We start from the raw sequence: 27454 nt of genomic DNA, 5'->3' as shown, positions 1-27454 counted from the left end.
GCTTGGAGGCTTTGGAGCTGTCCACACTGGGTTGCAAGTTTTCTAGGTTAAACTGCAATAAAGAAGGCCATTCATATGCAAAAGCCGCTGCTTGGAACTTGAGTGTGTTTGTAGATTGTGCAGGGCAGAGTCTCCGGGCATCACTAAGCTAGGGCATGGCAAACAGTGATGGCTGCCATTCAGCCAGCTCTGCCTCTCTGACCGCGTCCCCACATCTCACGCTTCAACACAACAAACAATTATTCTTGCGCACAGCTCTGCAAGCAAGCCACCCTCACTTTCCAACAGACAGTTCAACTTCTCCCCAGAAACTGGATTTCAGAGAGATCAGGAGTTTGTCTATCTTTGGGTTGAAGAAAGCCACACCTGTTGCCAGCTGGGATCCACCACCAGCCCATATCACTCCATACCTCAATTTTTCAATGCTTGTGTTTTGAGTGCTCTTTTCTCTTTTTGTCTAGTTGTAGAACTTCCACTCAGCCAGCTTTCCTGTGGTTCTGGGTGATAGACGTTTTGTCTTTTAGTTGTAGTTTTGAAATTGTTGTGCATGGCAGCAGTTTAGATGTTTACCTACACCGCCATCTTGGATCTTTTCTGCCTTTTTCTGGTTATATTTTCTGTTTATCACTGATGCCTAGAAATGTGACTAACTTTATATATTGATATTATATTCAGCCATCTTGCTAAACTCTTTTTTGCTAATTCTAGTAATTTATCTATATATTCTTTTGGATGGCTATGTCAATAATCACCATTTGTGGGAAAATGACCCCTTTTTGTTTCTTCCTTTTCATTATAATTTTTTTCTGTCCTTTCTACACTGGTCACTGCTTCCAGAACTATGCTGAGTGGAAATATTAATGGCTGTCTCCTTCCTGTTAATCCTGATATTTTTAAAAGAATTATTCTGACATTTCACCCTTAACCCTGATGTTTGCTGGTGGTGTGTTAGGTTCTGAAGGTTCCTACCTTTTCCTAATTTTCAAGTTTTTATCCTCTTTAGGTTTAGATCTACACTTCAGGCCTAATGAGAGGGTGTGGAGTCACTCTTGAGTTGATATACAGAATTTCCAGTGCAGAATGCAAACTGTAAACGCATAAGAGGACATGACTTTCCCAAGTATCATTCTTCTCAGTTTCCACCAGATCCTTTCAGCTTCCACAGCTTCCACATCCTCTCTCTCCGGGGAAAGAATCCAGGAGAGAGGCCAAGAGCATGCATTTCAGCCAATCCATGCCCATATTCCAAAGGATCCTATGTAACCTGAAGCCTGACTAGGGCAGTGTGTACCATGCTGAATCACCTGGGGAGATACATCAGCCCCTGGACCAGTCTGGGCTGTACTTCCTCCTAGTACCGTGGTCGGCAAACTGTGGCTCACAAGCCACATGCGGCTCTTTGGACCCTTGAGTGTGACTCTTCCACAAAATTCCATGGCCTGGGCGAGTCTGTTTTGAAGAAGTGGCGTTAGAAGAAGTTAAAGTTTAAAAAATTTGGCTCCCAGAAGAAATTTCAATCATTGTACTGTTAATATTTGGCTCGATGGACTAATAAGTTTGCCGACCACTGTCCTAATGAGTTTGCCTCCCTGATACACAGGCATCTGAGTCAGCACCTCTGAGCAGGGAGACCCTGCATGAAGCTCAGTGGTCTTTGGGGTTCCTGTAGTTAGGTCAGTAGGTGATGTACCTCCACGTAACATTTTATATTATGTAGCTCATGAAAACTGTTCCGCTACCGTGTCTGCTCTCACCCACTTTACTGGAATTGTGAGGCTAAAAGTAGGTAACAAAAATTTTATATAATAATTTCTAATAAAGATGGTATTTCCTAGTCCCCATGCAACCTTTAAAAAAGAATTCTCCAGACCATTTTATTAAACGTAAATTATTGGCAACAACTTGTGAGATCATACCAGTGTAGAAATTAGAGCCCTGGAAATTAGTCAGAATTCACACATTTTTACTGTTGCCATTCTCAGCGACCTGTCTATAGTCGCTCTTTCACTTTTGTGCCGAAGTAAGAAGCATTTGTAAGCACAGTTAAAATGGCTCTGGAATTAGTGATCTTCTCATTGTGCTACAGCTCTTACAGAGTTACTTGGAAGTGCTCACAAAACAGTAACAGGCTATGCTATTTTTTTTTTAAAAGACACATGCCCTAGCTGCTTTGGTTCAGTGGATACAGTGTCAGCCTGCGGGCGGACTGAAGAGTCCCAGGTTTGATTCCAGTCAAGAGCCTGTTACTGGGCTAGGTCCCCAGTGTGGGGTGTGCAGGAGGCAGCCTATCAATGATTCTCTCTCATCATTGATGTTTCTATCTAAAATCAATAAAAATGTATTTTTTTCAAAAAGACACATAAATGTTCTAGCTGTTTCCTTTTATCTCCCCTGTTGTGAAAGTAATTGTGTTGATTATGTCCTAGAATTCAAAAGGTTTAAATTTGACCAATTTATTTGAAAAAAATAAATGTTTACAGGGCCACAGGAAATTTTCTGCTAACACCAATCTCTGCCAATTACTTAGTAACAATTTATTTTTTTCTTTCATTATATTTAACTTTCTTTTTGAAAGTTAAACAAAATAATTCCCTTTGAACAGAAGCTGTTATTATATGATTGCCAAGGTGGCAACAGTGCATTGCTTAGGTGTTTTTAAGAATAGGAAATCAACTTGCTAATTTCTGTGGTATAGTTTCAGAATTAGAAGTGTGTGTGTGTGTGTGTGTGTGTGTGAGAGAGAGAGAGAGAGAGATTGTTGCTTTCCTCTAAATAAAGGTAAAAACCGACATGACTTTAAAGTAGAATTAACTCTATAAAAACCTGAACTACCTGCGAATATGAAAATAGGGATAGAAAAGAGTTTTCTTTTGAGAGAAAAGTGGATAAGAGCTGGCCAGCCACCCCTGCAGAAGCTGGCCCTGGGCTGTTTCTCGTTCGGGAGGTCCCGCCCCCTTCCGGGTGTCCCCTCCCCCAGAGCCCAATCAAAGGATTAGCTGCAGGTTTGGAAACAACAGCAGTTGGAGTTGAAGGTTTGTTGTTGTTTCTCTCTCCCCGTCCTTGTGTCTCCCGCAGGAGCTGGAGAAGTCTTTGGCTAACTGGGCTCAGAACTTGAAAGAACTTCAGACTATGAGAACCGACCTGAGCCAGCACATGCTCGTGGAGGACGCGATGGTGCTGCAGGAGCAGATAGAGCTTTTGCACAGACAGTGGGAGGACCTCTGCCTCAGAGTAAGTCGGGTCACGGCAGGGCACGGCTGTTCTGCCGGTGCCTGGAACGTCTCCGAGGGCCAGGGTGGAGAGGAGCCTCGTTTCATTGACCGGAGGCCCTTCCAGCCGGAGCCCAGGCCGCTGTTCCCTTCGCGGGCAGTGGCTCGGTGTAGCAGACCAGCCCCTGCCCCTTTGTTTCCCGGCGCTGAGCTCTGTGCGGGACTGGGCACGTTCGTAAGGAGCCTCCTGGAAACCCAGGGGAGGCGCGGGAGGGGTTGCAGTTGTGCGTGTGCTCTGTCGTGTGCAGATGAGGAGGCTGATCCGTGGGTTCGCGTCAGGACCCAGAGCAGAGGCTGCAGCATCTCTCCTGGGCTGAGGCCACTTAGAGCCCCACAGGGGCCACCCCTTACCCTGAACCCCGCATTCACGAGCAGTCGGTGTTTCTGTCAAGTTTTTAAAACTCTGAAAGAAACGACCTGCTGCTGCCCCTAGTTCCTCAGTGGCTCACTAGGGGTTCACCTCCCATTAAGAATGGGATTGTGGCAGGGTATCCGACAGCGTGTGTGACGGGATCCAGACGGCATTAAAGGGTTCCAGCAGATCTTTGCTTTACAGACGTGTCATTCTAAGAAAAGTAAACTCCCAGATCTCATGTTTGTGAATTAGGAGATATATCTTTAAGAGTTGAAATTCAGACACTCTTGAATGCATGTTCATAAAGTTAAAAGCATTTTTCTCTCTTGATTGTAGTGCTTAATATTCACAATGGGTATCCTATTTTTAAATGCCCTTTTAGAATTTTCATTCAAATGTTACAGAAGAGAAAATATTTAGGAAATATGGAAAGCATCCTGCAAGTGAAGCAGCAGAGACAGGGGTCCAGATGTTCCTCGTTATGAAGCTGCCAACGGGACGCTGTGACAAAGACCAGGGCCTTTTCAGACTAAGATCAATAGATGCCCCGAGGAGCAGGAACACAGAACTTGGTTTTGGGGGGATAGTTCTTTGGGCCTTTTTAACACATTTGGTTGGGGGGGGTGGGGGTGCAAATATTAGGCACTTTGGCCTCCAGTCTGGAAAGAGCAGAGGTGTTCTCTGCATAGCAAGAAACTCTGGGAGTTCCGCCTTCGTTTCCCCATCTGCAGAGTGGGGTGTTAAAACTTTCCCAGAAGAACTCTTCAGCGATTGCCCCTTTTAACTCTACGCTTAAAAAGATCTGTAATACTTGAGAGGATTTTTTTTACCTAGAGAAAGGCACGTTTCGTTCTTTGGACTCACATTGATTGAAGTCATATATTCGAACGCTGGGAGGAGGAAGACCCTTTGCTGGTGGTAGCCCAGGGGCCTGGGCCTCAGGCAGTACTGGGCTTCCGGGGGCAGCCTGGGTGCTTGGATCAGTATTCCATCCCATTCCCATGGTTCCTATCCAGAGTGGTAGGGCATTGTGGGAAGGTGAATTCAATGAGTGGTGTGCATTGTTGTTTTTTCATCTTATTTTGCTTTGTTTTGAAATACGCTAGAATGTTTAAATGACTTGAATTTTCACGGCCCATTTGCATTTACAAATGTTAGATTTATCATTGAAGCTGTATTATGCTTTCTTAAGTAAATAGGCAGGACATTGTTCTTAAGTAGGTAAAAAAGACAATTTTTTTTTTTTTTTTTAAGGAAAGGATTTGGGTCCTAAAGTTATAAGTTAGCGTGTAGCAAGCATTCAGCGAACGTATATTAGGAAGAACAGGAACAGAAGAAATGTAGGTATTGCTTAAGTTGTTCCCTTAACCTTTCCTGTTTCTAATTTTTAATATAACCTGAATGAAATATTGGATAAAATTGAACCCTTTTGATCAGGTACAATCATCATTGCTTTTTTTTATGAAGTTTATCAAAGGAGTAAGCAAATGCTGTTGTTAAGCCCTCGGAGCTTAGGAGGCAGAAACACAGTAATTGAAGTCGATAGCGTCCTGATGGAAATGAATGGAATTCATCGTCCTTGGGACGGGGGGACGGAAGGGGAGCACTTTCCTTCCTGCCTGTGCTCAGCTGCCAACTGCATTTTCCTTTCCAGGTGGCTGTTCGCAAACAGGAGATCGAAGACAGACTCAACTCGTGGGTTGTGTTCAATGAGAAAAACAAAGAGCTGTGTGCCTGGCTGGTGCAGATGGAGAACAGGGTCCTGCAGACAGCGGACGTTAGTATCGAGGAAATGATCGAGAAGCTACAGAAGGTGAGCAGCAGGGCCCAGGTGGGTGCCATGACCCCTCCCCAGGGCCCTCGTCCCGGCTCCCGCCCCCGGCTCACAGAGCTGTGCTATTGGCTTGTTTCCAGTAGCATTTTAGAAATGTGAAGGAACTTCTCACTCTTTCTGTTCCTTCCCAGAGAAGAGCAGTAAGTGGGGATTCCAGAGAGATGGGAAGTGTGGGACCCCTCCAGGGTGCTGTGGATTGAGGGGAGTTCCCCTCTCTCCGGAAGGAAGTCCGGCCAGGAAAGGGCTTTTCTTCCCCCTTCTTTCCCCTCCCCCCCAACCCCCGGCCTGCCCGCATCTCCTTAAGCATCTGTTTACACTCCAAGTGAGTTAAGGCTTTTCTAGTTATTATTACAGAGCGCCCCTCCTGCCAAAGGGGAGAGGCCAGTAATGGGGCTCATAATTTTGAAGATGACTCAGACCCACAGACAAAGGTAGAAACATTCTTGCCACTCAGGAGAACGCCTACTCTGTTAGGCTAACTTACTTAGACTCAGGTGTTCTCGCTCCCGAGAAGGTGCGATTAGGAGAACTCTGGAGGGGGAACCAGGGCTGTGGAATTAAGAAAGTAACCACGGCCTTACGTATCACACATGTGCTGAGTGGGCACCGCTTGGCTCCCTGGCTGCTCCTTGAAGAGTTGTATTAACAGGTCTGAGAAATTTCTTTTATATATATATACACACACACACACACACACACACACACACACACACAGAGGAAGGGAGAGGGATAGAGAGCTAGAAACATCGATGAGAGAGAATCATCGACCAGCTGCCTCCTGCACACCCCCTACTGGGGATGTGCCCACAAGCAATGTACATGCCCTTGATTGGAATCGAACCTGAGACCCCTCAGTCCGCAGACCGACACTCTATCCACTGAGCCAAACCGGTTTCAGCCTGAGAAATTCCTTAATTAAAAAGTTTCTTTTAAGAGGCGATTGTGTGTGCATCGCCTGGCCAAGAAGTGGGTTGGGGCAGTCGTTGACGCTTTGCTTTGGGGCTGTTGCCAGGACTGCATGGAGGAAATAAACCTGTTCAGCGAGAACAAGCTACAGCTGAAGCACATGGGTGACCAGCTGATCAAGGCCAGCAGCCAGGCCAGAGCGGCCGAGGTGGATGACAAGCTCAGTAAAGTCAACGACCGCTGGCAGCACCTGTTCGACGTCATCGGGTCCAGGTAAGGAGCTCCGGATGATTCCTGCTCGCCCAGCGCCGTGGCTGCTCGGCGACCGAAGCAGCGAGCCCGCCCTCCCCAGGTAACCCGGCGGCTTACAGATGCTCAGACAGAGGCAGCGGTGGGTAAGAATGAAAGGAATTCATTTCCACAATGTAGAGAGAGATTCTGGTATATCTTACTCTAATCGTGTGGTTTGTTTTTTTTTCTTTACCTTTGAAATGCCACATGAATTCGTTAGGTTTAAAGGAGAGTTAGAAAGACTTCCTTTGAAAAGAGATCCTCGGGGAGGTATTGTTTAGAGATTGTAACTCTGCTTCAGGACCTGGAGTCCCCAGGTGAGATCGCCCGCCGGTTCCCGCCTGCGGGTGGCGCAGGAGAGTGGGTCCGGGTGCAGGAGAGTGGGTCCGGGCGCAGGCCTGGTTTCTGGGTGCTGGACTGGGTTTCCCCAGCTCCCCCCGCTGCAGGGGCTTGGCACGCTCCAGGCAGAGTGCTGGGTGTGCCAGGTGCCGGTGGGCATCTGGTGCTGAGGTGGGGACGTGGGAGGCTCAGCCTGGCTGCAGATCAAAGCTCTGGTCTCCGGAGCAACCTTATCAGAAACAAGACTGATCATCTCATCTCCTTGCACAGGGGTGCTGATGGGGATAGCGTGGCTCAAAGCAATTAGACCTTTCTGTTTTCAGATTCTCTTTCCAAAGACAGGCCCCAATTAAAATGCTTTTGTTTTGTTTTTGTTTTGTTTTGTTTTGTTTTGTTAATTGCAACCTGACCACCAAAACCAGTGCCTTGGCTTCGGGCCCAAGTGTGCGACTTGGTGTGTCGCCGGTCTGTTGTGTTTTGAACACGTGTGTGTGATATACCGGAGAACCTGCAGGGTGATGGGAGTACTGGGGTGTGAGTGAGGAAAACAAGATCCTCTTGATAATTTAGCATTTCCTTCGCCTCGACGTTTGCTATAAACCTGCAACAAAGGCACCAGGCTGCGTGCCTGGAGGACTACAGGCAGGAAGCGAGATGAGTCAGTTACGCTGATGGGAGCGACATCTGAGTGGCTGGACAGCCAAGTGGTTTGAGGGCTCCAATCTCATCTTCCCCGACAGGGCCGGGTTCGGAAGCCTCACAGAGGAGTGGCGTTCCCGGAGCTTGGGGTCCCTGAGTGTTACTGATGGCAGAGCCCACCCACAGACGGGTGTTGTGAGCACAAAGGTACTGGGTGGAGAGAGTGCAGGTCCCTCAGGAAGCGTCTAGGGGCTCTGTGGGCGTGGGAGATGACGCTACAAAGCTAGGTCGGGGCCGAGTCCGGGAAGACCTTACATCTCAACTTCAGACGTGGTGAGTCATTCATGGACTCTTAGCAATGGAGGGTCTGCCGAAGGCAAGTATTGGGGTGACTTAGCTGGCAGCCTACGCTGGGCCGAATCCAACTTCTCTGGATTGCCAGTGGGGAAAAAAAAAAAAAAAAAAAAAAAGACTATGGAAATCCATGGCGGTGACCAGGTAGGGATGAAGAGCACAGGTTTTGAGCCCCTGCTGACTTCGTCACTTAGGTGAGCTAATCTTCCCAAGCCTCGGTTTCCAAATCTGCGTCACGTGCCTGACAGCACTGCTCACATCCGAGACCACCGTGAGCACAGGGATGCGTCCTGTGTCTGGCACGGGGCCAGCCGGGAGCCGGCGTTCAGTGAGTGCTTCTCCCTGAGGAGACAGACTGCGGAGCGTGTTTGTGGAGCAGAAGAGGGCTCCCGCCGTGATGCCTCATCGGGAGAGGGAGAGGCCTGTCCTCCAGGAGGCCAGCGCCTTGGACTCTCATTTCCAGCACTTAGAGCAGCGCTTCTGGTATTTGTTCAGAATGAGCATTTCAGGGCATAAGAGTAAGACCATTTCTGTCGGGTAAACTGTGTGCAGTGCCTCTATATCCTAAGTCGTCCTGGGCGCCTGGCACCAGGGGAGGGTATGGTGGCATCGCACCTGGTCACGGCCTGTGCTCCCTAAAGACCAGAGAGACAGTCCACTCTCCGTCATTCATGTTTTGGTTATGTCACTCCAGAGTGTAATAGGCCATTTGTTTTTGTTTCTGTTTTTGTTTTCCTCTCTGCTCTGGCTGCCTGTCTGCAGCCAGTTCCTTGGTGAACAAGAAAAAAAAAAAAAACAGCAGGTGGAATTTCAGTGGAAGGAGCAATTGGCAAAATAAGGAGCTGAAACAATGGCAAATATATTGCCTGCCAGCTGGGTTCTTAACAGTGTGCTTTTTGTGCATGATTTCACTTAATTTTCATGGTAATTCTGAAAGGTAGCTGCCATTCCCCAATTTTACAGATGACAACACAGGCACTGAAGTTAAACTTGCCCACAGTTATGTTGTCTTCCTGTTACCCCAGACCCTTCTGGTGTGTGACACTGAAAGGAACCCAGTCCCTGCCGAAACCGGTTTGGCTCAGAGGATAAAGCGTTGGCCTGCGGACTGAAGGGTCCCGGGTGCGATTCCGGTCAAGGGCATGTACCTTGTTTGCGGGCACATCCCCAGTAGGGGGTGTGCAAGAGGCAGCTGATCGATGACTCTCTCTCATCGATGTTTCTGGCTCTCTGTCCCTCTCTTTCTCTCTGTAAAAAATCAATAAAATATATTTTTTAAAAAAAGAAAGAAAGAAAGAAAGAAAGAAAGAAAGAAAGAAAGAAAGAAAGGAACCCAGTCCCTTCAGGATTAAGGAACTCACGTTCCCTAAAGCCAAGGCCAGGCTGAGAGGCTGGGAAACCCTTGGTTGAGCTCGCCCTCCAGGTGAGTCTGGATTGAGGCAGCAAGCTCGGACCTGCCTTCATTCGGCCTCACGCAGAGTCAGCTCCCTGTCTGGTCTCTGACGCTGATCCTGTCGTCACGGGGACGTGGGAGCTGGGGAGGTGGGGGAGCACCGGCTGCAGAATTTAGATTTGAACAGGGCCAACCGGACCGGCCATCCTGCAGGAAGCACTCATTTGGCAGAGAATTCCGGACACTTTACCCGTTCGGTCCTGCTCACGGTGCTCTGTGGATTCTCTCCTGTGGCAGGGACAACACTGCTCGTTAAAAATGGTAAGAGTTGGCCCTCACTGGTTTGGCTCAGTGGCTAGAGCGTCAGCCTGCAGCCTCAAGGGTCCCAGGTTCGATTCCAATCAAGGACATGTACATTGGTTGCAGGCACATCACCAGTAAGGGATGTGCAAGAGGCAGCTGATTGATGATTCTAACTCTCTCCCTCTCCCTTCCTCTCTGTAAAAAAAAAAAAAATAAAAATAAATCAATAAAATATATTTTAAAATTTGGCTGGGCGGGGGGTGGTGGTAAGAGTTGGCCCTGATCGTTTGGCTCAGCGGATAGAGCATCGGTCTGCGGGTCCCGGGTCCCATTCCAGTCAAGGGCACATGCCGGGGTTATGGGCTTGATGCCTAGTAGGGGGTGAGCAGGAGGCAGCTGGTTAATAATTCTCTATCATCATTGATGTTTCTCCCTCTCCTTTCCTCTCTGAAATCAATTAAAACATTCTCTCAAATAGTAAGAGTTGGAGGGAGACCCTATACCAGTGCCCAGCCCCGTGACTTCAGGACTTTAGCTACAAGTCGTTAACGTCCAAGTTACAAACGGCATTCACAAGTCCGAGGCCTCCGGAAGTCAGGCCTCCTTCACTGAAGAGGGAAAAAGGGGGGAAAAAACAACCTGTTCCTTCCGGTTCGTTCTCAGCACAGAGGAGGTGAATTACAGGGTCACTCACACGCACACCGCACTTGTGGTCCTTTCAGACTTCGGGGTGAGCAGGAGGAGAAACCGGTGTTGCTTACTGTGAAGCGCCAGGCTCCTCGTACATGTGTTATTTCACCTCGTTCTGGCAGCAGCCCTGCGCGGTCAGTGCCTCCGCTGTCCCAGGGGGCGCTGCGGCCCAGGGAGGATGTCCCTGGCCGGGCCCGTCAGTGCTGTGCAGGGCACGGGGCGGGGGCAGCCAGGGCACCGTCCGTCCCGCTGCACCCGGCACCGGAGGGCACCTGGCTCCTTGAGACCTCAGGGCTTAAAGGTCGCTTCTCAGGATTTTTCTAAAGCTGAGAGCTCAATGCAGAATTGACCGTTCATGGCAGAGCAGGGGCTCTCAAACGTAAAGGTGCATTGGCATCCCTGGAGGCTCACGCAAACATGGGGCGCTGTGCCCCACCCCCAGAGCCTCTGACCCTGTAGGTCCTAGGGGGGCTGAGACTCTGCGGTTCTAACTGGTTCCCCCGGGGGCTGCCAGTGGTGCTGGTCCGGGGAACACAGAGCGAGCAGCAGGGACGGGCGCAGGGCTGCACCAAGTCAGAATCCTGGGCCCGCCCCCCCCCCGTCAGCAAGTCTGTTAACAACAGCCTGTGTGCCTCGGTTTCCCTGTTGATAAGCCACATGCAAGATCCTGGTTAAGAAAGCACCAGGACAGCCCTAACCGGTCTGGCTCAGTGGATAGAGTGTCAGCCTGCAGACTCATAAAAAGGGCCCTAACCAGTTTGGCTCAGTGGATAGAACATCAACCTGTGGACTGAAGGGTCCCAGGTTCGATTCCAGTCAAGGGCATGTACCTTGGTTGCGGGCACATCCCCAGTAGAGAATGTGCAGGAGGCAGCTGATCGGTGTTTCTAACTCTCTCTCCCTCTCCCTTCCTCTCTGTAAAAAATCAATAAAATATTTTTTTTAAAAAAGAAAGAAAGAAAAAGTCCCAGGACAACCATGGGTCGCCCCATGCGGGTGCTGGAGCCTCTGGCAAGGTCCGTGTGGCAGCACAGGGCAGGGCACAAGGCGGTTCACAGCTGTTCGTAGGGGAAATGCTGCAGTAATCGATAAGTAAAAATAAGGAATAAACTCTGTTTCCTGTGCTCAGTACCGTAAGCCTACTCTCCCTGCCCCCGCCCCCATATAGATAAAGGCAGGCGAGGAGGCTTAGATCCAAACAACTGCTGTTCCTCTGCTTAGAGAGGGTTCTTCGGCTTCTGTGGAACCCTAAGGCCAAGAAGCTGGAGGACGCGTCTCCTGAAATGGCCAGTCACCGAGGGGCGGAGGGAGCCTGCGCTGAGGCCGAGGGCCCCGCTGAGGCAGCGTGGGTTGTGTGCGGGCGTTAAAGCTCAGAGCGGCTCCGTCTCAGCCGCTGCAGGAGCACGGAGACCCTCCACCCCGTGGGCAGCGCCGAACATCGGGGACATCTGACCTCCCATGAATCACCCTATTAGTCTCGCCCTCAGGAAGGCCACGTGAGGCACCAGATACACTTTGGTGCATGGTGTGATTCTTCTGAAGCTGAAACTGATTTTTTTTTTTTAATGTATTTTATTTTATTTTTACAGAGAGGGAGGGAGAGGGTTAGAGAATTAGAAACATCGATGAAAGGGAAACATCCATCAGCTGCCTCTTGTACGTCTACTGGGTTTGTGCCCACAACCAAGGTGCATGCCCTTGACCGGAATCGAACGTGGGACCTTTCAGTCCGCAGGCGGACGCTCTATCCACAGAGCCGAGCCGGTTAGGGCTGAGACTGACTGGATGACATGAAATGTCAGTGATATACCACCCTGCTGCTGGGACGGGTTCCAGGAAGAGTTACACTTCTTTAAACTGTAGCGGAATTAGCGCCTCCCCTTCTCCGCGTCCCCTTCGGTGACGTCTTTGAGAAGCGGCCCAGCTAACCCTCGGTCAGGAGAGACGGTGACCGCACAGAGGCCGCTTTCCGGAGCCAGCAGGACGCGCCGTCCCCCGCCGTGGAGGAAGCCAGCTTACCTGGAAATGGAACAGGTTAGGCACAGGGAGCTGGATGGCGGACAGAACGACATGAAGTTGGCCAGAGTCAGCCCACAGTCCAAAGCGCCGAAGACGGGGCCCCGGCCATTGTCCATTGTCCCTGCCGTGGGGCCGATGCCAGAGGAAGACTCAGTCCGCACGCACCTCACCGTTGTCTGCCTGGATGTCAGCCTCCCAGGAGCTGGACGCCTTAGAAACCCATCTATTATACTTCCGCTTCCCAGAACCGCCTCGCCAGTCCCTTCGCCGTCCTGTGAGGCAGGGTGCCGTGCGTTCGGAGGCCGGTGCTGCTGGTTCTTGGTGGAGCCTCTTCTGACATGGGGGTTAGGGGTGGCGGGGGGCTGTTTGTAAGGACTTCCCAGCGGCCTCAGGATGAGCCAGTCAAAGCTTCGGTGCCGAGAGCAGACGAGTCAGCCAGGCGCAGACGGAACCAGGGTGTGCGCATTGGTTACCTGTCGGCGTTGGCATCACGGGTGATTTTAATTTTCTTTTTGCAGATCTCAATTTCCTAAATGTTCGTTATGGGGAAAGGGACTTGGGACCTTTTTCTTTCCTTTAAAAAAAAAAAATGTTGTAAGTGTTCTTACCTTTTTCCTAATTTCTCCTTGTTGGCAGTGTCCGTAAGAGACTTGGCATCCGGCAGAAACCGGTTTGGCTCAGTGGATAGAGCGTCAGCCTGCGGACTGAAAGGTCCCGGGTTCGATTCCAGTCAAGGGCACGTACCTTGGTTGTGGGCACATCCCCAATACAGGGTGTGCAAGAGGCAGCTGATTGATGATTCTCTCTCATCGATGTTTCTAACTCTCTATACCTCTCTCTTCCTCTCTGTAAAAAAAATCAATAAAATATATTTTTTAAAATAATAATAATTTTAAAAAGAGAGAGAGAGAGAGAGAGAGAGACTTGGCATTCTGGAGCCAAGATAGGATGGCAGGGCTTACGCGTGGTACCATATGGCTCCTTCCTGTTTAGACTCGGTAGCTCTCTCGCTACCAAAACGCCTGTGAAAAAACTTTTTAGCAAAGCATCGTTTTCGCATCTGACCTGCCAGTGTGAGCAGCCCACCTATTTTGCAGGAGCAGCAATTAAAACGTCATTTAAAGCCAGCAGTGATTGCCATGGCAACTGTGTGTGAAGATTGCTTTTTCATTTCTTGCAAAATGGGCAGGGAGGTGTGTGCCCTTTTACACTGATGAAGATTTTTGTTGTTCTCTCTCTCTGTGTTTTCTCAAGGCTACTCTGGAAGACCAAACAATGCTGCTAGTCATCCCCGTGGCCTGCTCTGGCCCTCGCTGGGTGCGTGACCAGGGGTGGGAGCGTGGGTTGAGAGATTTCAGCACCGGCAGAGCTAGATGCGAGGTCAGCCTCCTGCCTGTCCCTTTCCTCCCCGCCGCCCCCTCCTTCCACCTCTGGAGCAGTGGGCGGCTGTCCCAGTCTCTGCAGAAACGCCTCCTGCGGGTTGGGGAGCTTCCTGCGGCCATCCCCTGGGTCAGTGGCCAGACAGTGGCCTGTGTCCAGCATCAGGCAGGCCCAGGGCCTGAGCTGTGCGGGGTCATGCTCAGCAGGCCCCAGAGGCAGCCACGCATGCGGGCACATGTCCGCGAGATGCTTCATTTGTTTTCAAATCTGCACACTCTCATGTCACCAACCTAGCATGTAGTAACGACCAAATGCCGGGCTTCAGGAGAAATGATGATGTAGTTGAGTCTCAAAAGAAGGCTGGGACTGAGCCTAAAAGGGGCTGGACCCAAACCCGGGTGCCCCTGTACGCAGAGCCCTCCGGTGCATAGAGAACCACCGTTGGAGGAGGAGCTTTTAGAAACCCTCAGAGGAGCTAGCAGGGGGAATGGCAGGATTTCTTCCTCTGCAAACTCCTCAACTCCACTTGTGCTACAAGAAATCACTTTTTCTGCAAAACGCAGAGAAATGGACTACATGGCTCTGCCCCTCCTAAGCCAGGATGTCCAGAACGTAAAAAAAGCAGGGCAGCCCGGTTGGTGTGGCTCAGCGGTTGAGGATCGACCACTTTGATTCCTGATCAGGGCACGTGCCCGGGTTGCAGGTTTGATCCCCAAGGTAGGGTGTACAGGAGGCAGCCCATCAATGGTTCTCTCTCATTGATGTTTCTCTCTCTCTCCCTCTCTCTCTCTCTCTCTTTCTTTCTTTCTCTCTTTCTCTCTCTCTCTCTCTTCCTCTCCCTTCCTCTCTGAAATAAATACAAATTATTTTTAAAGGGCAGAAGCACCCCTGTCCCCAGGGAAATTTCTTCCTTAAGAGGAGGGAGGAAGATGTCCCTGTTATAGTCAGGGACTTCCGCTTTCACCGTTTCTTGTCATCCTGAAACAGAGAGATCGAATTTGACGAGAGCAGAAACCCTCCTGCCCGCGCTCCAATCTAAAATGTTTCTTCTCTCTGTGTATAGCACTTCCCAAATAACCCATCGCCAAGATAACAGTGCGACTCTCTCTTCCCGGGCCTGGGCACCCTGCAGCATCAGCACAAAGACTGAGTGTGTGTGTGTGTGTGTGTGTGTGTGTGTGTAAAGGCCGCAGATATTCGTGTAAGCCTTACACTGTAAGGGAAGGGAGAAAGCTGAGATGAAACATTGCAGTGAGCCGAGAAGCCGGTCTCATCCTTTCCTGAGGGCACAGCTTTGAGGCAGTGAGGGGCGGGCGGCCGGTGGAGGATGCTGAACCAGTGAATGGGGAGGCCTGGGGCCGGGCCAGGGGAGGGGCTGCCGTGCGCCGAGAGGTGGAGGTGCAGCCAGGAGCGCGGAGCCCTCGCTAAGCATTGGGAATGCTTTTTTTTCTCATCCACAGTAAGTGCCGTTTCAGTCATCCGTTCTGCCTGTGGCCGAGGGGAGGCTGCTGCCTCGTTTTGATGACAATGGAAATTACCGAGGAGATGGTGGCCGCCGAGCGGGGTGTGTGTGTGCCAGCCATCGGGGGATGGGTGCTTTCCCTGTGTCAGCATGCGTGTGTGCCGGCAGCCAGCCTCTGACAGGCGGGGGAGGGATGGGACTGCGCGGTGTGCAAAATGGAAGTCCTCCAGCGACCGGCGCTTCAAAGAGGCAATTAGCTCAAACGCCTGGCCGTGTCCGAGCCCCTGGCCGGGCTTCGGGACCCGGGAACAACTGATTGTCTTGCAAGGAAGACGCTTCGTCACTGGAAACGATGCAGTTGTTCAGAATTAGCGCAGGGTTCTGAGCAGCGGACAGCTGCCCACCGTCCTGAGAGTCTGTTTATTTCTAGACCCCGCCAGCGCCTTCAGCCATCTCAGTTTTCCTGTGTTGTATTTTAAGTCTGTTTCCTTAGTATATATTTTAAGGGAAGCTGCCCACACTGGCAATGGAATTGTTTTTAACTGACACTGCTCTGGGGGCTTATAACTTAACGGTAGACCCTTTAGCATGTAAGAGAATAGGACCAAAGTGTGAATGATTTCTTGTACATGAATTTAAGGTTTACATCCTCCATCATCGCATCGTAAGACGCGGGCTGGATACATAGCATGGTGCTAACCTGGCCTGGTTTTGTTTGTGTTGGAGGGAGGGCAGGGTACTTAAGGATTATATTCTGATCCATGGCTAGTTGAGATAAAAGGAAAACTGCTCACCTTGATGACTTTCTGCCTTTCTACCCACCATCCCTGCAGAGCTGCTTATGTGCAGCGGCTAAGGCAAAATTCTTACCTTGTTTGGTTTCCTATAAGAATCTTTATTCATGTCTTGCATCAGGCCACATAGGTGGAGCACTTGGCTTTTTTATCCACTGAACTGGAATTCAGCTCAGGAAGCCATGCCTACTTTTTTTCTGGAGAAATAAAATTTGATGAAATATAGACGTGAGCAGCGTTAGCCTAGCGCACCTGGGTGAACCATGGCAGGTGCGCAGGTGCGAGCTACCTGGGTGGCCTCGGTGGCTGATGAAATGCAGTTTTGAGGGTGGCTTCCCTGTGCCCACCGTCTGGTTTCTGAATGGCTTTCCTTGTGGCTCAGTATTAATTCGAGTTAAATTTATTCAAGAGCAATAATCACGAGGCCTGACGGGGAAGTCGGGGGCCTGGGGTGCCGAAGGACCGGCTTCCTGGCCTGGGAAAGGTGATAATTAGATCTCCGTGTCTGCAGAGGGAAGGATACGATCTCAGCAGCACCTGTGCCGGCTCCTGGAGCAAGTGGCGACTTCGTATCTTAGGAGCAACGTTTATCTCTGTCACGTGTCTTTGGACACAGAAATGTGTTCGGTCCTGACCGTTTTGTAGCTTCTTGGTGACCTTCTTTCCTTTCCCTCCCACCTTCCCTTCCTGCCCTAAGGATGCATGTGGTCCGGGTGCCTGTCTCTTCTGCCCTTGGCCTGCCCAAAATGGAGCCAAGGTTTAGGGGCGCGTGTGACACCCGGTGTGGCTGCAAATTGTTTTGTGGCCCGATTTGCTCGGAGGTGCATCTACAACATGGCCACCTGGCTTACGAAAAAAAGAATTTTTTTTAATATATTTTATTGATTTTTTACAGAGAGGAAGAGAGAGGGATAGAGTTAGAAACATCAATGAGAGAGAATCATCAGTCAGCTGCCTCTTGCACACCCCCTACTGGGGATGTGTTCGCAACCAAGGTACATGCCCTTGACCGGAATCAAACCTGGGACCTTTCAGTCCGCAGGCTGATGCTCTATCCACTGAGCCAAACTGGTTTCGGCGGGAAAATAAGACATATTTGAAGGTAGGAGTGAACGTGGTTTACTCCTCCAGGAGAGAGGGATTGAGCATCTCCTGTCTTGTATGAGGATGGCTCCCTTCGATCATGAGCCCTTAGAGACGAAGACGTGTTTTCGGTGATCTGTGCAGCCTCTGGATCTGCACACGACCCCAAGGCAAAGCGAGCGGTTAAGTGTTTGTTGAAAGGAAACCATGGAGAATCTTACACGGGGACCCAACATTCAGCGCTCGGTGGACTGCCTTCCCCTCTCCTTCCCCACTTCATCCTGGAGCCAGGAGTCTAGACTCATCATGTTCGCCAACAGGACCCAAAACCATCCCGTACCCCCAGCACGTGCACACGAGCACACGCAGGTTTATCCACGGGGCCTCGAGGAAGGTGCTTAGGAACGCAGCCGTGGGGCTGCTGCTCTGGGAGGAGGGGCAGGAGAGCTGTGCAAAGGCTGCTGGGCCTGAGCTCCTCTCTGGGGGAAAGCTCTCGGGGCTGGGCTGCTCCTCCAGACCAGGGGTCCTCAAACTTTTTAAAGTGGGGGCCAGATCACGGTCCCTCAGAGAGCTGGAGGGCCGGACTATATGAACTACTAATTCCTACTGTAACACCTCGGCTGCGCTCACTGCCCAAAAAACCTGGCGGGCCGGATCAGACTCCTCTGCGGGCCGCATGTGGCCCGCGGGCCGTAGTTTGAAGACAGAGCCTTCCAAGGAGGTCACGACCCCTGCACACTGTGTGGGAGACTCCTTGTCCTATGGGCCCGGGAGTCCGGCAGCTCGGCATTGTATGAGATGTTCTTTCTGGACCCTGGGCCCTCGGGGTGACAAGGCATTGGGATGAGGAGGGTGTACCTCTGAAGCCACAAGAACAAAGGAGGGGTCTAGGTTACACCTGCATCCAGGCCTGGCCCTGCATTCCGTTACTTCCTTTTTAATAAATATCACCTGTGGCTTCGAAGGGACCTCCTCCTGGTGTTTCCAATTAGAATGTAATTTGGAAAGCATAACCCCTTGAAAGCCATTATGACCATAGCTTCTGGGAATGTGTCTCTCTGGCACTGTGTCAAATGCCTTTCGTGTATTTATATCTCATTCAGCCTCCTCGGCCACCAGGGAAGGGAGGTGCTGACTCCGGCTGACACTGTCCTGTAGATGAGGTTAAACAGAGCCAGGGTTCAAACTCAGACCCCGATCACAGTCTGTGCTCTTTACCACCAGACTCCACAGCCTGCTTCTAAGCCTGCCTACCTCATAGCAGTGATGAGAATGAAATATTTATGGATGGGCTTTGTGAGGTCCAATGCTGTATAAATGAGGCATCATCGCAGCATTTTATAATCCCAGTTAGCAATGAGAAGAGCTGGTATCCTGGTGAGCACTTACTCTATACCAAAGGCTTTCCATGCATCCTCGCTTGTCCCACCACCTGCAAGGTGGATGACTTTGCAGTTAACAGGAATCCAGGAGTCAGGAAAGTTGGGTGCCTTGCAGGGGTGCTCAGTTCATGGGTGATATAGTGGGACTTAGAGAACAGAGTCTGGCCACCTCCAGAATTCTGGCCATAATCTCCCTGAAGCTTGTTACCACCTCCCTGAAGCTTGAGGGGCCCCAGAGGCCTACTAGAAATCAGGGGGCTTGAGGTGAAAGGATTTTCCCTAAATCATAAAACTAACAGGTAAAAGAGCTGGAGCAAGAAGTCTTATGGTTGAGTGCGTCAGTTGTAGGATGAAAAAAATAAATACACACGCACACGCGCGCGTGCACGCGCGCACACACACACACACACACACACACACACACACACACCACTCTGTGGTCTACTTAAATAGCTTGTGGTGGAAGTCTTGTACACGTTCATTCATTCAACAAGGGCTTGGTGACACCTCCTGCCCCCCAGGCGTTTGGGAGGTGCTGAGTGTGCAGAGGCAGCTGTGTGGTGGTGCGCAGTGACGAGGGTGCAGGCACAGCACAAGGCAGGAGGGCCCTGGTGCTCCCAAGCACTTGGGCAAAGGGCAGTAGCAGAAGCTCCGGGAGAAGGGGAGAGGGCCACTTTGCCGAGTGTGGGGTGGGAGGCAGAGGCCGCTGGCCACTGGAGGACCTGAAGAGTCGGGAGGTTAACCTGGTTGTCAGGGCAAGGACTGACGGGGTTTGGGCGGGGATCAAACTGGCCGTCTCTAACGTATGTATGTATGTATGTATGTATGTATGTATACATACTTCGGCTGCAGGACCGAAGGTGGGGAGGAAGGCGAGGGGGGCGGGAGGAAGCTGCTCGCAGGCAGGCAAGGAAGAGGTGACGGTGGTGCTGGCTGTGAGTGAGGGCCGGTGCCCCAACTCCTGTTCCTGGTGCCACGGGGTGGGGTTCTGACAGCACCTCGAGCAACAGTGTTGATGAGTGGGATGTTCCCATTGCAGCCATTACTTCAAGTCCCTGGATTTCACTACAAATCCCTCAGGTCTCCAGAAAAAGCCCTCCCTCCCTCCTTTAGGACTTCGTGAGAGTGGTCAGTGGAAACATTTTATTTCAGGATCTGTGTGGAGACTGTTTTCCCTCAGCAGCTGTCATTTCCCCTGAGTCAGGCGGATTGGGGAGGTGGATGAGATTAGAGCTGTGCTCAGAAACCATTCTTTCCCCCCAACCCTCACCCCCCTGCCCCACTGTAGCTGGCACAGTTGCCCCATAAAGGCTGGTTCTGTGTACACACCCCACCCCTCAGACTAGACATGGGGGGAGGGAGAGGTTTGGTACATGTTCTTTGCTTGCTCAAGAGGGGAGTCCCAGGGGGGCACCATGGGCCAGGTGCCACCGAGTGAACCAGGCGTGTGGCTCTTCAGCCCGTCAGGGTGCTTTTATTCACTGGCTGCTGCAGTCTCAGGGTACCCAAGACAGAGTGGGGAGAGGTCAGGTGAGGCCGTGTAACCTAGAGAGAAAGACAGGCTGGGTCCCAGGAACCCCGCTCTGGGGATGATGGGACTTCGTCTTTGCTTGGGAGGATTAACTCCGAGTCCACTTGAAAATCAACAGCAACAGCAGTTCCGTCAAGTGTCACCTGCCCTGTGAAAACCCTCTGGTGAGAGTCGTTCTCGCTGTAAAGTCAGTGACCCGTGTAGGTTGCCTTTCCCCCCATTTCTCTTTGCTGTTTAAGGTATCACAGATGTCTCCCTTTCTCCCCCCACGGACCCCTCCTCCCACCACCCCCGCCGTTCGTCCGTCTGTTCCACCCCCACCCCCCACCCCCTATGGGAGCGTTCTCACCGCCGCACGCTGCACTCCATGTTCCACCTCTTTCCTCTCCTTCCCGCCCGCACGTTTAGGGTGAAGAAGCTGAAGGAGACGCTTGCTTTCATCCAGCAGTTGGACAAGAACATGAGCAACCTGCGCACCTGGCTGGCGCGCATCGAGTCTGAGCTCTCGAAGCCCGTGGTGTACGCTGTCTGTGACGACCAGGAGATACAGAAGAGGCTGGCCGAGCAGCAGGTGGGCCGGGAGGGGCAGGCTCTGGCCAGGGGGCAGGCGGGCCTTTCTGTCTGCAGGCCGACTGAGCTCTGTCCACTGAGCCAAACCGGTCAGGGCTGGAAACTGCTTTCTTTATGTTACCCTTGCCCTTTCCAGCTCCCAGGGCTCTCCCACATCTCGTGGCTCACGGCCCCTCCCTCTGTCTTCTTGCCTTTCTTCATAGTCACTGCTCCCTCTGACTCTACCTCCCTCTCCCACTTTTAAGGACTGTGGGGCCCCCCCCAGATAATTTAGGATCATCTTCCTACGGTAATGTCAGTTGAATAGCAACCTGAATTCTCCATTGCCACGGACAGTAACATAGTCACAGGTTTCTGGGCATAAGGGCATGGGCATCTGGGGGGATGGAGGCGGGAGGATAGTCCGTCTACCACACATGTCCTGTGTGTTTTTAATTTACCGTATGTTTATTCTTCTAAGACCAGGCCTTCAGTGCTCCATCAAAAACACTACAAACGTGTCACACACAAAAATTATGCGTGGGCCATTTCTAAAAACCTTCCTTAGGTTTCTGCCACTAATTAAGTGTAATAAATTGCTTGATTGCCTCCAGAAGTAAAGCCTGAACACTCGGGACCAAGCCCTCAGCCCACAGGGGTTCCGGGACATGGTGTCCGTGCATTCTCACTGGATGCCCTTGGGCTCTGGTGTGGCCGGGATCAGAACTTCTGAGTCCCTTCTGTTTCCCCTCTTGTGGGTAGAATTACTTTAGGTGACGGGGGTTGTGTTGTATTGAAGGTGCGACCTTTGACACCTTTAAGTGAGAATCACTTGTATTGGGCCTTCAGGATCCCTCCCCTTTCTTTGTTGTTCGATGATTCCCATGGGGTGCCAGATGGTGGCTTGCGGGAATTGTTGGTCAGGGAATTGTTGGTCGTCCACTCTGTAATTACCAACAGCTTCCTCCCCCATGGCCAGCCCAGCTTCCTGCCACCCCCTAAACCACTCCCCAGACCACCCTGATGGACGGACTTGCCCACCACCCCCACTCCCCCCGGGGAGACCTTCTGAGACCACCTCAGGGCCCTCCCTTGGGGTTTTCTGGCTGCTCTGCCCGGCTTTCTTCTCGCCCCCGTATCTTACTGTTCAGTCCCTTTTGTGCACGCTCTTCCTGGCTGCCTTGCCCGGCTCTAGTTCCATGGCCCCCATCTCCCCGCCCTGCCCCCCTCCCCGCCTCAGTGCTCTGTCTCCTGCTCTGGAGCAGAAACACGAACCCGGCAGGAGCCCTTTCCAGACCTGTTGGCAGAGTCTTCCGCGTTGTTTGGTGCCGTTTCTTAGGTCCAGCTCTTCGGATTACCTTGGAACAGTTTCCTAAGTCTCATTGTGCAAACTGCCCGAGTGGATACCTGTGGCAGGATTATTTTTTTTTTAATATATATTCTTTTCTTGATTTTTTTATAGAGAGGAGGGAGAGAGATAGAGAGCTAGAAACATTGATGAGAGAGAAACATCGATCAGCTGCCTCCTGCACACCCTCTACTGGGGATGTGCCCGCAACCACGGTACATGCCCTTGACCGGAATCGAACCTGGGACCTTTCAGTCCGCAGGCCGACGCTCTATCCACTGAGCCAAACCGGTTTGGCCGTGGTAGGATTATTGTCAGTGTTTCTCATTCGGCACCAGGGTTAGGATTCCTTATTTATTATCTCACCACAGTGAAAGGGGTTTTTCTCCGTGTGGGTAAACGCTGTGGCAATGCTGAGAACCAGTGAGACTGTGTCACCCTCTCACACCGACCCCGGGGACTCCCACCGCTCAGCTGCCCGGCCCCTCTGCGACACGCAGGCTGGCTGCCCCACAACACTCTCTGAATACACTTTGAGGCGCTCATTTTTAATCAGGACTGATTAAACCCGCTTGATTTAAAATGTATTTGAGTTACCATCTTATTCTTTCCTATCCACTTGAACATAGAATGACCCACAGTGAGCATTTATTAGAAGAAAATTAAGAAAACTTCAGTCCTGCCTAGGAACACAGCAGTAGTAACTCCACAGTTACACACATGGAGGTCACCTGGCGTGAACTCCCCTCGGCGGCCCCGCAGACGGGCCGGCACTGTTTATGAATAATCCTTCCTGGAAGCTGAGCTTGGTGGAGTCCAGGGAACTTTCGCACCCGTAGCAGCGGCGGCGTATTTAGCCTTGTCTCTGCTGATTGGCAGTGTGGTTGGAATGCTAAGGGTAGTGTGTGTCTCACGTCACCCATCACAGAACCTGGATCTCAGAAGCCTAACTCGTCCAGAATTGCAAAATCAATAGCTCCTTCACCTCCCCTCTCCTCCCTTCCCCCCATGCTGTGCAGAGGGAAATATTCTGAGTACCACCTGAAAATACCATGCTCATTTTTTTTATATAGATATTGGTGGTGGTTGTTTTTTACTTTAGAGAGGAAGGAAGGGGGAGAGGAGGAGGAGAGAAACATAGATCAGTTGCCTCCCACATACACCCTGACTGGGGCTTGAACCCACAACCCGGGTATGTGCCCTGACCGGGAATTGGACCTGCAACCTTTTGGTGTATATGACTGAGCCAGCCGGCCTGGGCCATGTTTATTCTTAAACAGGGTTTCTCTTTTTTCCTACAATCATGCATTTTCTCTTTCATGAACGTTCCTCCCAAATTAGGGAAATGCGTCGCTATCGCCATCACAGGACAAGACTCACAGACCCTGTCCCCTCCCCGAGCTGGGCTGGACCCCATCAGTGGGTGGGGCCGCTCTGTACCCCCGAGTCCTCCCCTGGGGCTGGGGCGCCCCAGGCTGGGCTCCGGGCGGCTGTGCACCGGGCGCTGCCTGCACAGCCTGCTGTGTGAGAAGGTGACAGAGGTCTTAGATTTAAGATCTCTGAACAGAAAAGGTGAGGCGTTGGTGTGGCTGGTGTGTTGGGTCCTGCTGGAAAGACTCGGTTTTCTATGAATGGCCTCCCAAAGTCAGGTCTGCGTTGGAGGCCCTTGGAGTCGGTGGCTTGGAGTGGACCCCACACCTCCCCAAGGCTGTGGGGTGGCGGGCCCTCAGGGCAGGCTCCCCGCTCTCCGCCCCTCACGTGGTCCATCCAACGGGTCCACCCCAGTGTGGCCAGTGATGGGTCTCCTGTCAGGGGCTGTGGCATGGGGGGTGCGCAGAGACGAGAGACCCACCTGGGCTGCTGCTGCCTCCGAGGTGCAGATGCACCCAGGGCTGTGCCCCCGGGGCCGGGAGGTGGGGAGCACGGGGGACCCTTGGGTGCCGACCCTCCCGCCGCCACCCTCTCAGGGTGCCTCTCGCTCTCCTGTGACCGCAGGACCTGCAGCGGGACATCGAGCAGCACAGCGCGGGCGTGGAGTCTGTGTTCAGCATCTGCGATGTCCTGCTGCACGACTCGGACGCCTGCGCCAACGAGACGGAGTGCGACTCCATCCAGCAGACCACCCGCAGCCTGGACCGGCGCTGGAGGAACATATGCGCCATGTCCATGGAGCGGCGCATGAAGTGAGCGCGGAGCTGCCCCTGAAAAAAAATGGGGAGGGGGGTGGTGCAGGGGAGGGGTTCAGCCGAAGTCAGTGCACCCTCCTGACCTAAATAAGCAACTGTGTTCCATTCCCTTCCGGGGCTGTTGGCAGAGAAGGCTCAGGAGGTGTAGGTTAAGGTGACCAGATGTCCCTCTTTTAGCGGGACAAATCAGGACTTTTTTAAAACCCTGTGGGACAAATTGTTAAAAAGTGGGACGTCTGGTCACCTTAGTGTATGTGCTTTTATTTTTTATTTTTTATTTTTTATTTTTTTTAATATATTTTATTGATTTTTTACAGAGAGGAAGGGAGAGGGATAGAGAGCTAGAAACGTCGATGGGAGAGAAACATTGACCAGCTGCCTCCTGCACACCCCCTACTGGGGATGTGCCTGCAACCAAGGTACATGCCCTTGACCGGAATCGAACCCGGGACCCTTCAGTCCGCAGACCGACGCTCTGCAGCTGAGCCAAACCGGTTTGGGCAGTGTGGGTGCTTTCGGAGAAGGCATTCCGGGGAAACACGACGGGGTCCCGCCTCTCCAGCTCTCGGCGCCGTGGGTGTGTGTGGCCCGCCGTCCCCCGCGTGCAGCCCTGTCCCGTTGTCAGCTCAGGCAGGGGCTCTGGGCTGACACGGCCGGGAGGGAGATGTCCTGACCCGGAGCGACGGGCCTGGGTACCTCCTGGAAGGTGCACGGGGTCTCTGCACCGAGGAGAGCCGGTGCAGGGGGAGGGGGCACCAGTCAGGAGAGAGCGTGCGAGCTCTGGTGGAAATGGGCGGCTCGCACTGAGGGCCTCCTTGCCGCCAGGATCGAGGAGACCTGGCGCCTGTGGCAGAGGTTTCTAGACGATTACTCGCGCTTTGAGGACTGGCTCACGTCCGCCGAGAGGACGGCGGCCTCCCCGAACTCCTCCGAGGTGCTCTACACGGCCGCCAAGGAGGAGCTGAAGCGGTTCGAGGTGAGGCCCTCTCCAGCCCTGTCCTGGGGACACGCTGGCGGATGGCTCGGGCCCCCACCGCTGCCCAGCGCCTGTCCTTCAGCTAGGGGCAGGGGAGCAGGCAGGGCGCCCCCCCCATGCCATCTTAGTGTGGGGTGACCCGCCTGCAGCAGGAGGTCTGGCTAGGGGCAGGGGAGCAGGCAGGGCGCCCCCCCCATGCCATCTTAGTGTGGGGTGACCCGCCTGCAGCAGGAGGTCTGGCTAGGGGCAGGGGAGCAGGCATGGTGCCCCCCCCCAATGCCATCTTAGTGTGGGGTGACCCGCCTGCAGCAGGAGGTCTGGCTAGGGGCAGGGGAGCAGGCAGGGCGAGGCCCCCCCCATGCCATCTTAGTGTGGGGGTGACCCGCCTGCAGCAGGAGGTCTGGCTAGGGGCAGGGGAGCAGGCAGGGTGCCCCCCCCGTGCCATCTTAGTGTGGGGTGACCTGCCTGCAGCAGGAGGTCTGGCTAGGGGCAGGGGAGCAGGCAGGGCGAGGCCCCCCCCCATGCCATCTTAGTGTGGGGTGACCCGCCTGCAGCAGGAGGTCTGGCTAGGGGCAGGGGAGTAGGCAGGGTGCCCCCCCCATGCCATTTTAATGTGGGGGTGACCCGCCTGCAGCAGGAGGTCTGGCTAGGGGCAGGGGAGCAGGCACGGTGCCCCCCCCCCATGCCATCTTAGTGTGGGGTGACCCGCCTGCAGCAGGAGGTTGGGGGTGGCGGGGGCCCGCCCTGACGCCGCTCTGTGTGCTGCAGGCCTTCCAGCGGCAGGTGCACGAGAGGCTCACGCAGCTGGAGCTGGTCAACAAGCAGTACCGGCGGCTGGCCCGCGAGAACCGCACCGACACGGCCAGCCGGCTGAAGCAGATGGTCCACGAGGGCAACCAGCGCTGGGACGGGCTCCAGCGGCGGGTCACGGCCATCCTGCGGAGGCTCCGGGTACCTCCTCAGCCCGGGGTGCCGGGCGGGGTGGCGCGCGACAGCGGGCTTGCCACGGGCCTCGGCTGTCTGACCTTCTTCCCTTTGCTTCAAGCCAAACCTGCCGGCTTTTTTTTTAATCTATATAAAAATAATTTTGCCTCTTTATTTTTCATATCAAGTATTGTGTTTCCTTCTATTTTCTTTTTTCCCTCTCTCTCTTTTTCTTAATCTTTATTGTTGAGATTATCACAGATGTCTGTTTTTTTCCTCCCCTTTGCCTCCCCTCCATCTGTTCCTACCCCACCCCAGGCCTTCGCCACCCAATTGTCTGTGTCCATAGGTAGTGCATATATGCATACCCTGTTTCCCCAAAAATAAGACAGTGTCTTATATTAATTTTTTCTCCCAAAGTTGCGCTAGGTCTTATTTTCAGGGGATGTCTTATCTTTCCATGCGCTAGGTCTTATTTTCGGGGAAACACAGGTAGAAGATCTTTGGTTAATCTCTTCCTGCCTCCCCACCTCCCTTCCCTCTGAAAATCATCAGTCTGTTCCATTTCCATGCCCCTGATTCTATTTTATTCACCAGTTTATTCTGTTCATTGGATTTCTTATTCGTTTATTTTGATTATTAAATTCAGTTGTTGATAGGTATGTATTTGTTGCCATTTTGTTGTTCATATATTTTATCTTTCTCTTTTTCTTCTTCTTTTTCTTCTTAACAAATACCCTTCAACATTTCATATAATACTGGTTTGGTGGTGATGAACTCCTTTAGCTTTTTCTTGTCTGTGAAGCTCTTTATTTGACCTTCAATTCTGAATGATAGCTTTGCTGAGTAAAGTAATCTTGGTTGTAGGTCCTTGCTATTCATCACTTTGAATATTACTTGCCACTCCCTTCTGGCCTGCATAGTTTCTGTTGAGAAATCAACTGACAGTTGTATGGGCATTCCCTTGTAGGTAACTGCCTTTTTCTTGCTTTTAATATTCTCTTTGTCTTTTGCTCTTGTCATTTTAATTATGATTTGTCTTGATGTGGTCCTCTTTGGGTTCCTCTTGTTTGGGACTCTCTGTGCTTCCTGTTCTTGTAAGTCTATTTCTTTCACCAGCTAGGGAACATTTTTTGTCATTATTTCTTCAAATAGGTTTTCAATATCTTGCTCTCCTTTGCTTCTAGCACCCCCATTGTGAATGTTGGTATGCTTGAAATTGTCCCAGAGGCTCCTTACACTATCTTTATAGTTTTGGATTATTTTTTTTTTCTCTTCTGGTTGGGTGTTTTTTGCTTCCTCATATTTCCAATCATTGATTTGATTCTCATAATCCTTCACTGTTGAATCCCTATATATTATTTATTTCAATCTTTGTATGCTTAATTTCTAACTGGTCCTTTTCCATTTTGGGGGAGGTTTCTAGAAGATTCTTGAATCTTAGAAC

The 27454-nt window shown here is 51.9% G+C and overlaps 1 protein-coding gene across 2 annotated transcripts in view; it reads left to right on the top strand.

Moving 5' to 3' along the window:
* Nucleotides 1-27454, top strand: part of SYNE2 (spectrin repeat containing nuclear envelope protein 2) — a 304600-nt gene that overhangs the window by 260881 nt on the left and 16265 nt on the right. For both annotated transcript variants that reach the window (XM_045579886.1, XM_045579888.1), the window contains 7 exons: nt 3076-3231; nt 5279-5437; nt 6471-6637; nt 20433-20595; nt 23917-24104; nt 24933-25083; nt 25852-26034. In XM_045579886.1, the coding sequence (XP_045435842.1) occupies nt 3076-3231; nt 5279-5437; nt 6471-6637; nt 20433-20595; nt 23917-24104; nt 24933-25083; nt 25852-26034 (1167 nt within the window). The remainder of the gene's footprint in view (nt 1-3075; nt 3232-5278; nt 5438-6470; nt 6638-20432; nt 20596-23916; nt 24105-24932; nt 25084-25851; nt 26035-27454) is intronic.

Source organism: Pipistrellus kuhlii, unplaced genomic scaffold (assembly GCF_014108245.1).
Source record: "Pipistrellus kuhlii isolate mPipKuh1 unplaced genomic scaffold, mPipKuh1.p scaffold_m20_p_1, whole genome shotgun sequence".
NCBI classification, from domain to species: Eukaryota; Metazoa; Chordata; class Mammalia; order Chiroptera; family Vespertilionidae; genus Pipistrellus; species Pipistrellus kuhlii.
Note: the sequence above shows the minus strand (reverse complement) of the source record. Positions and strands in the feature narration are given on the sequence as shown.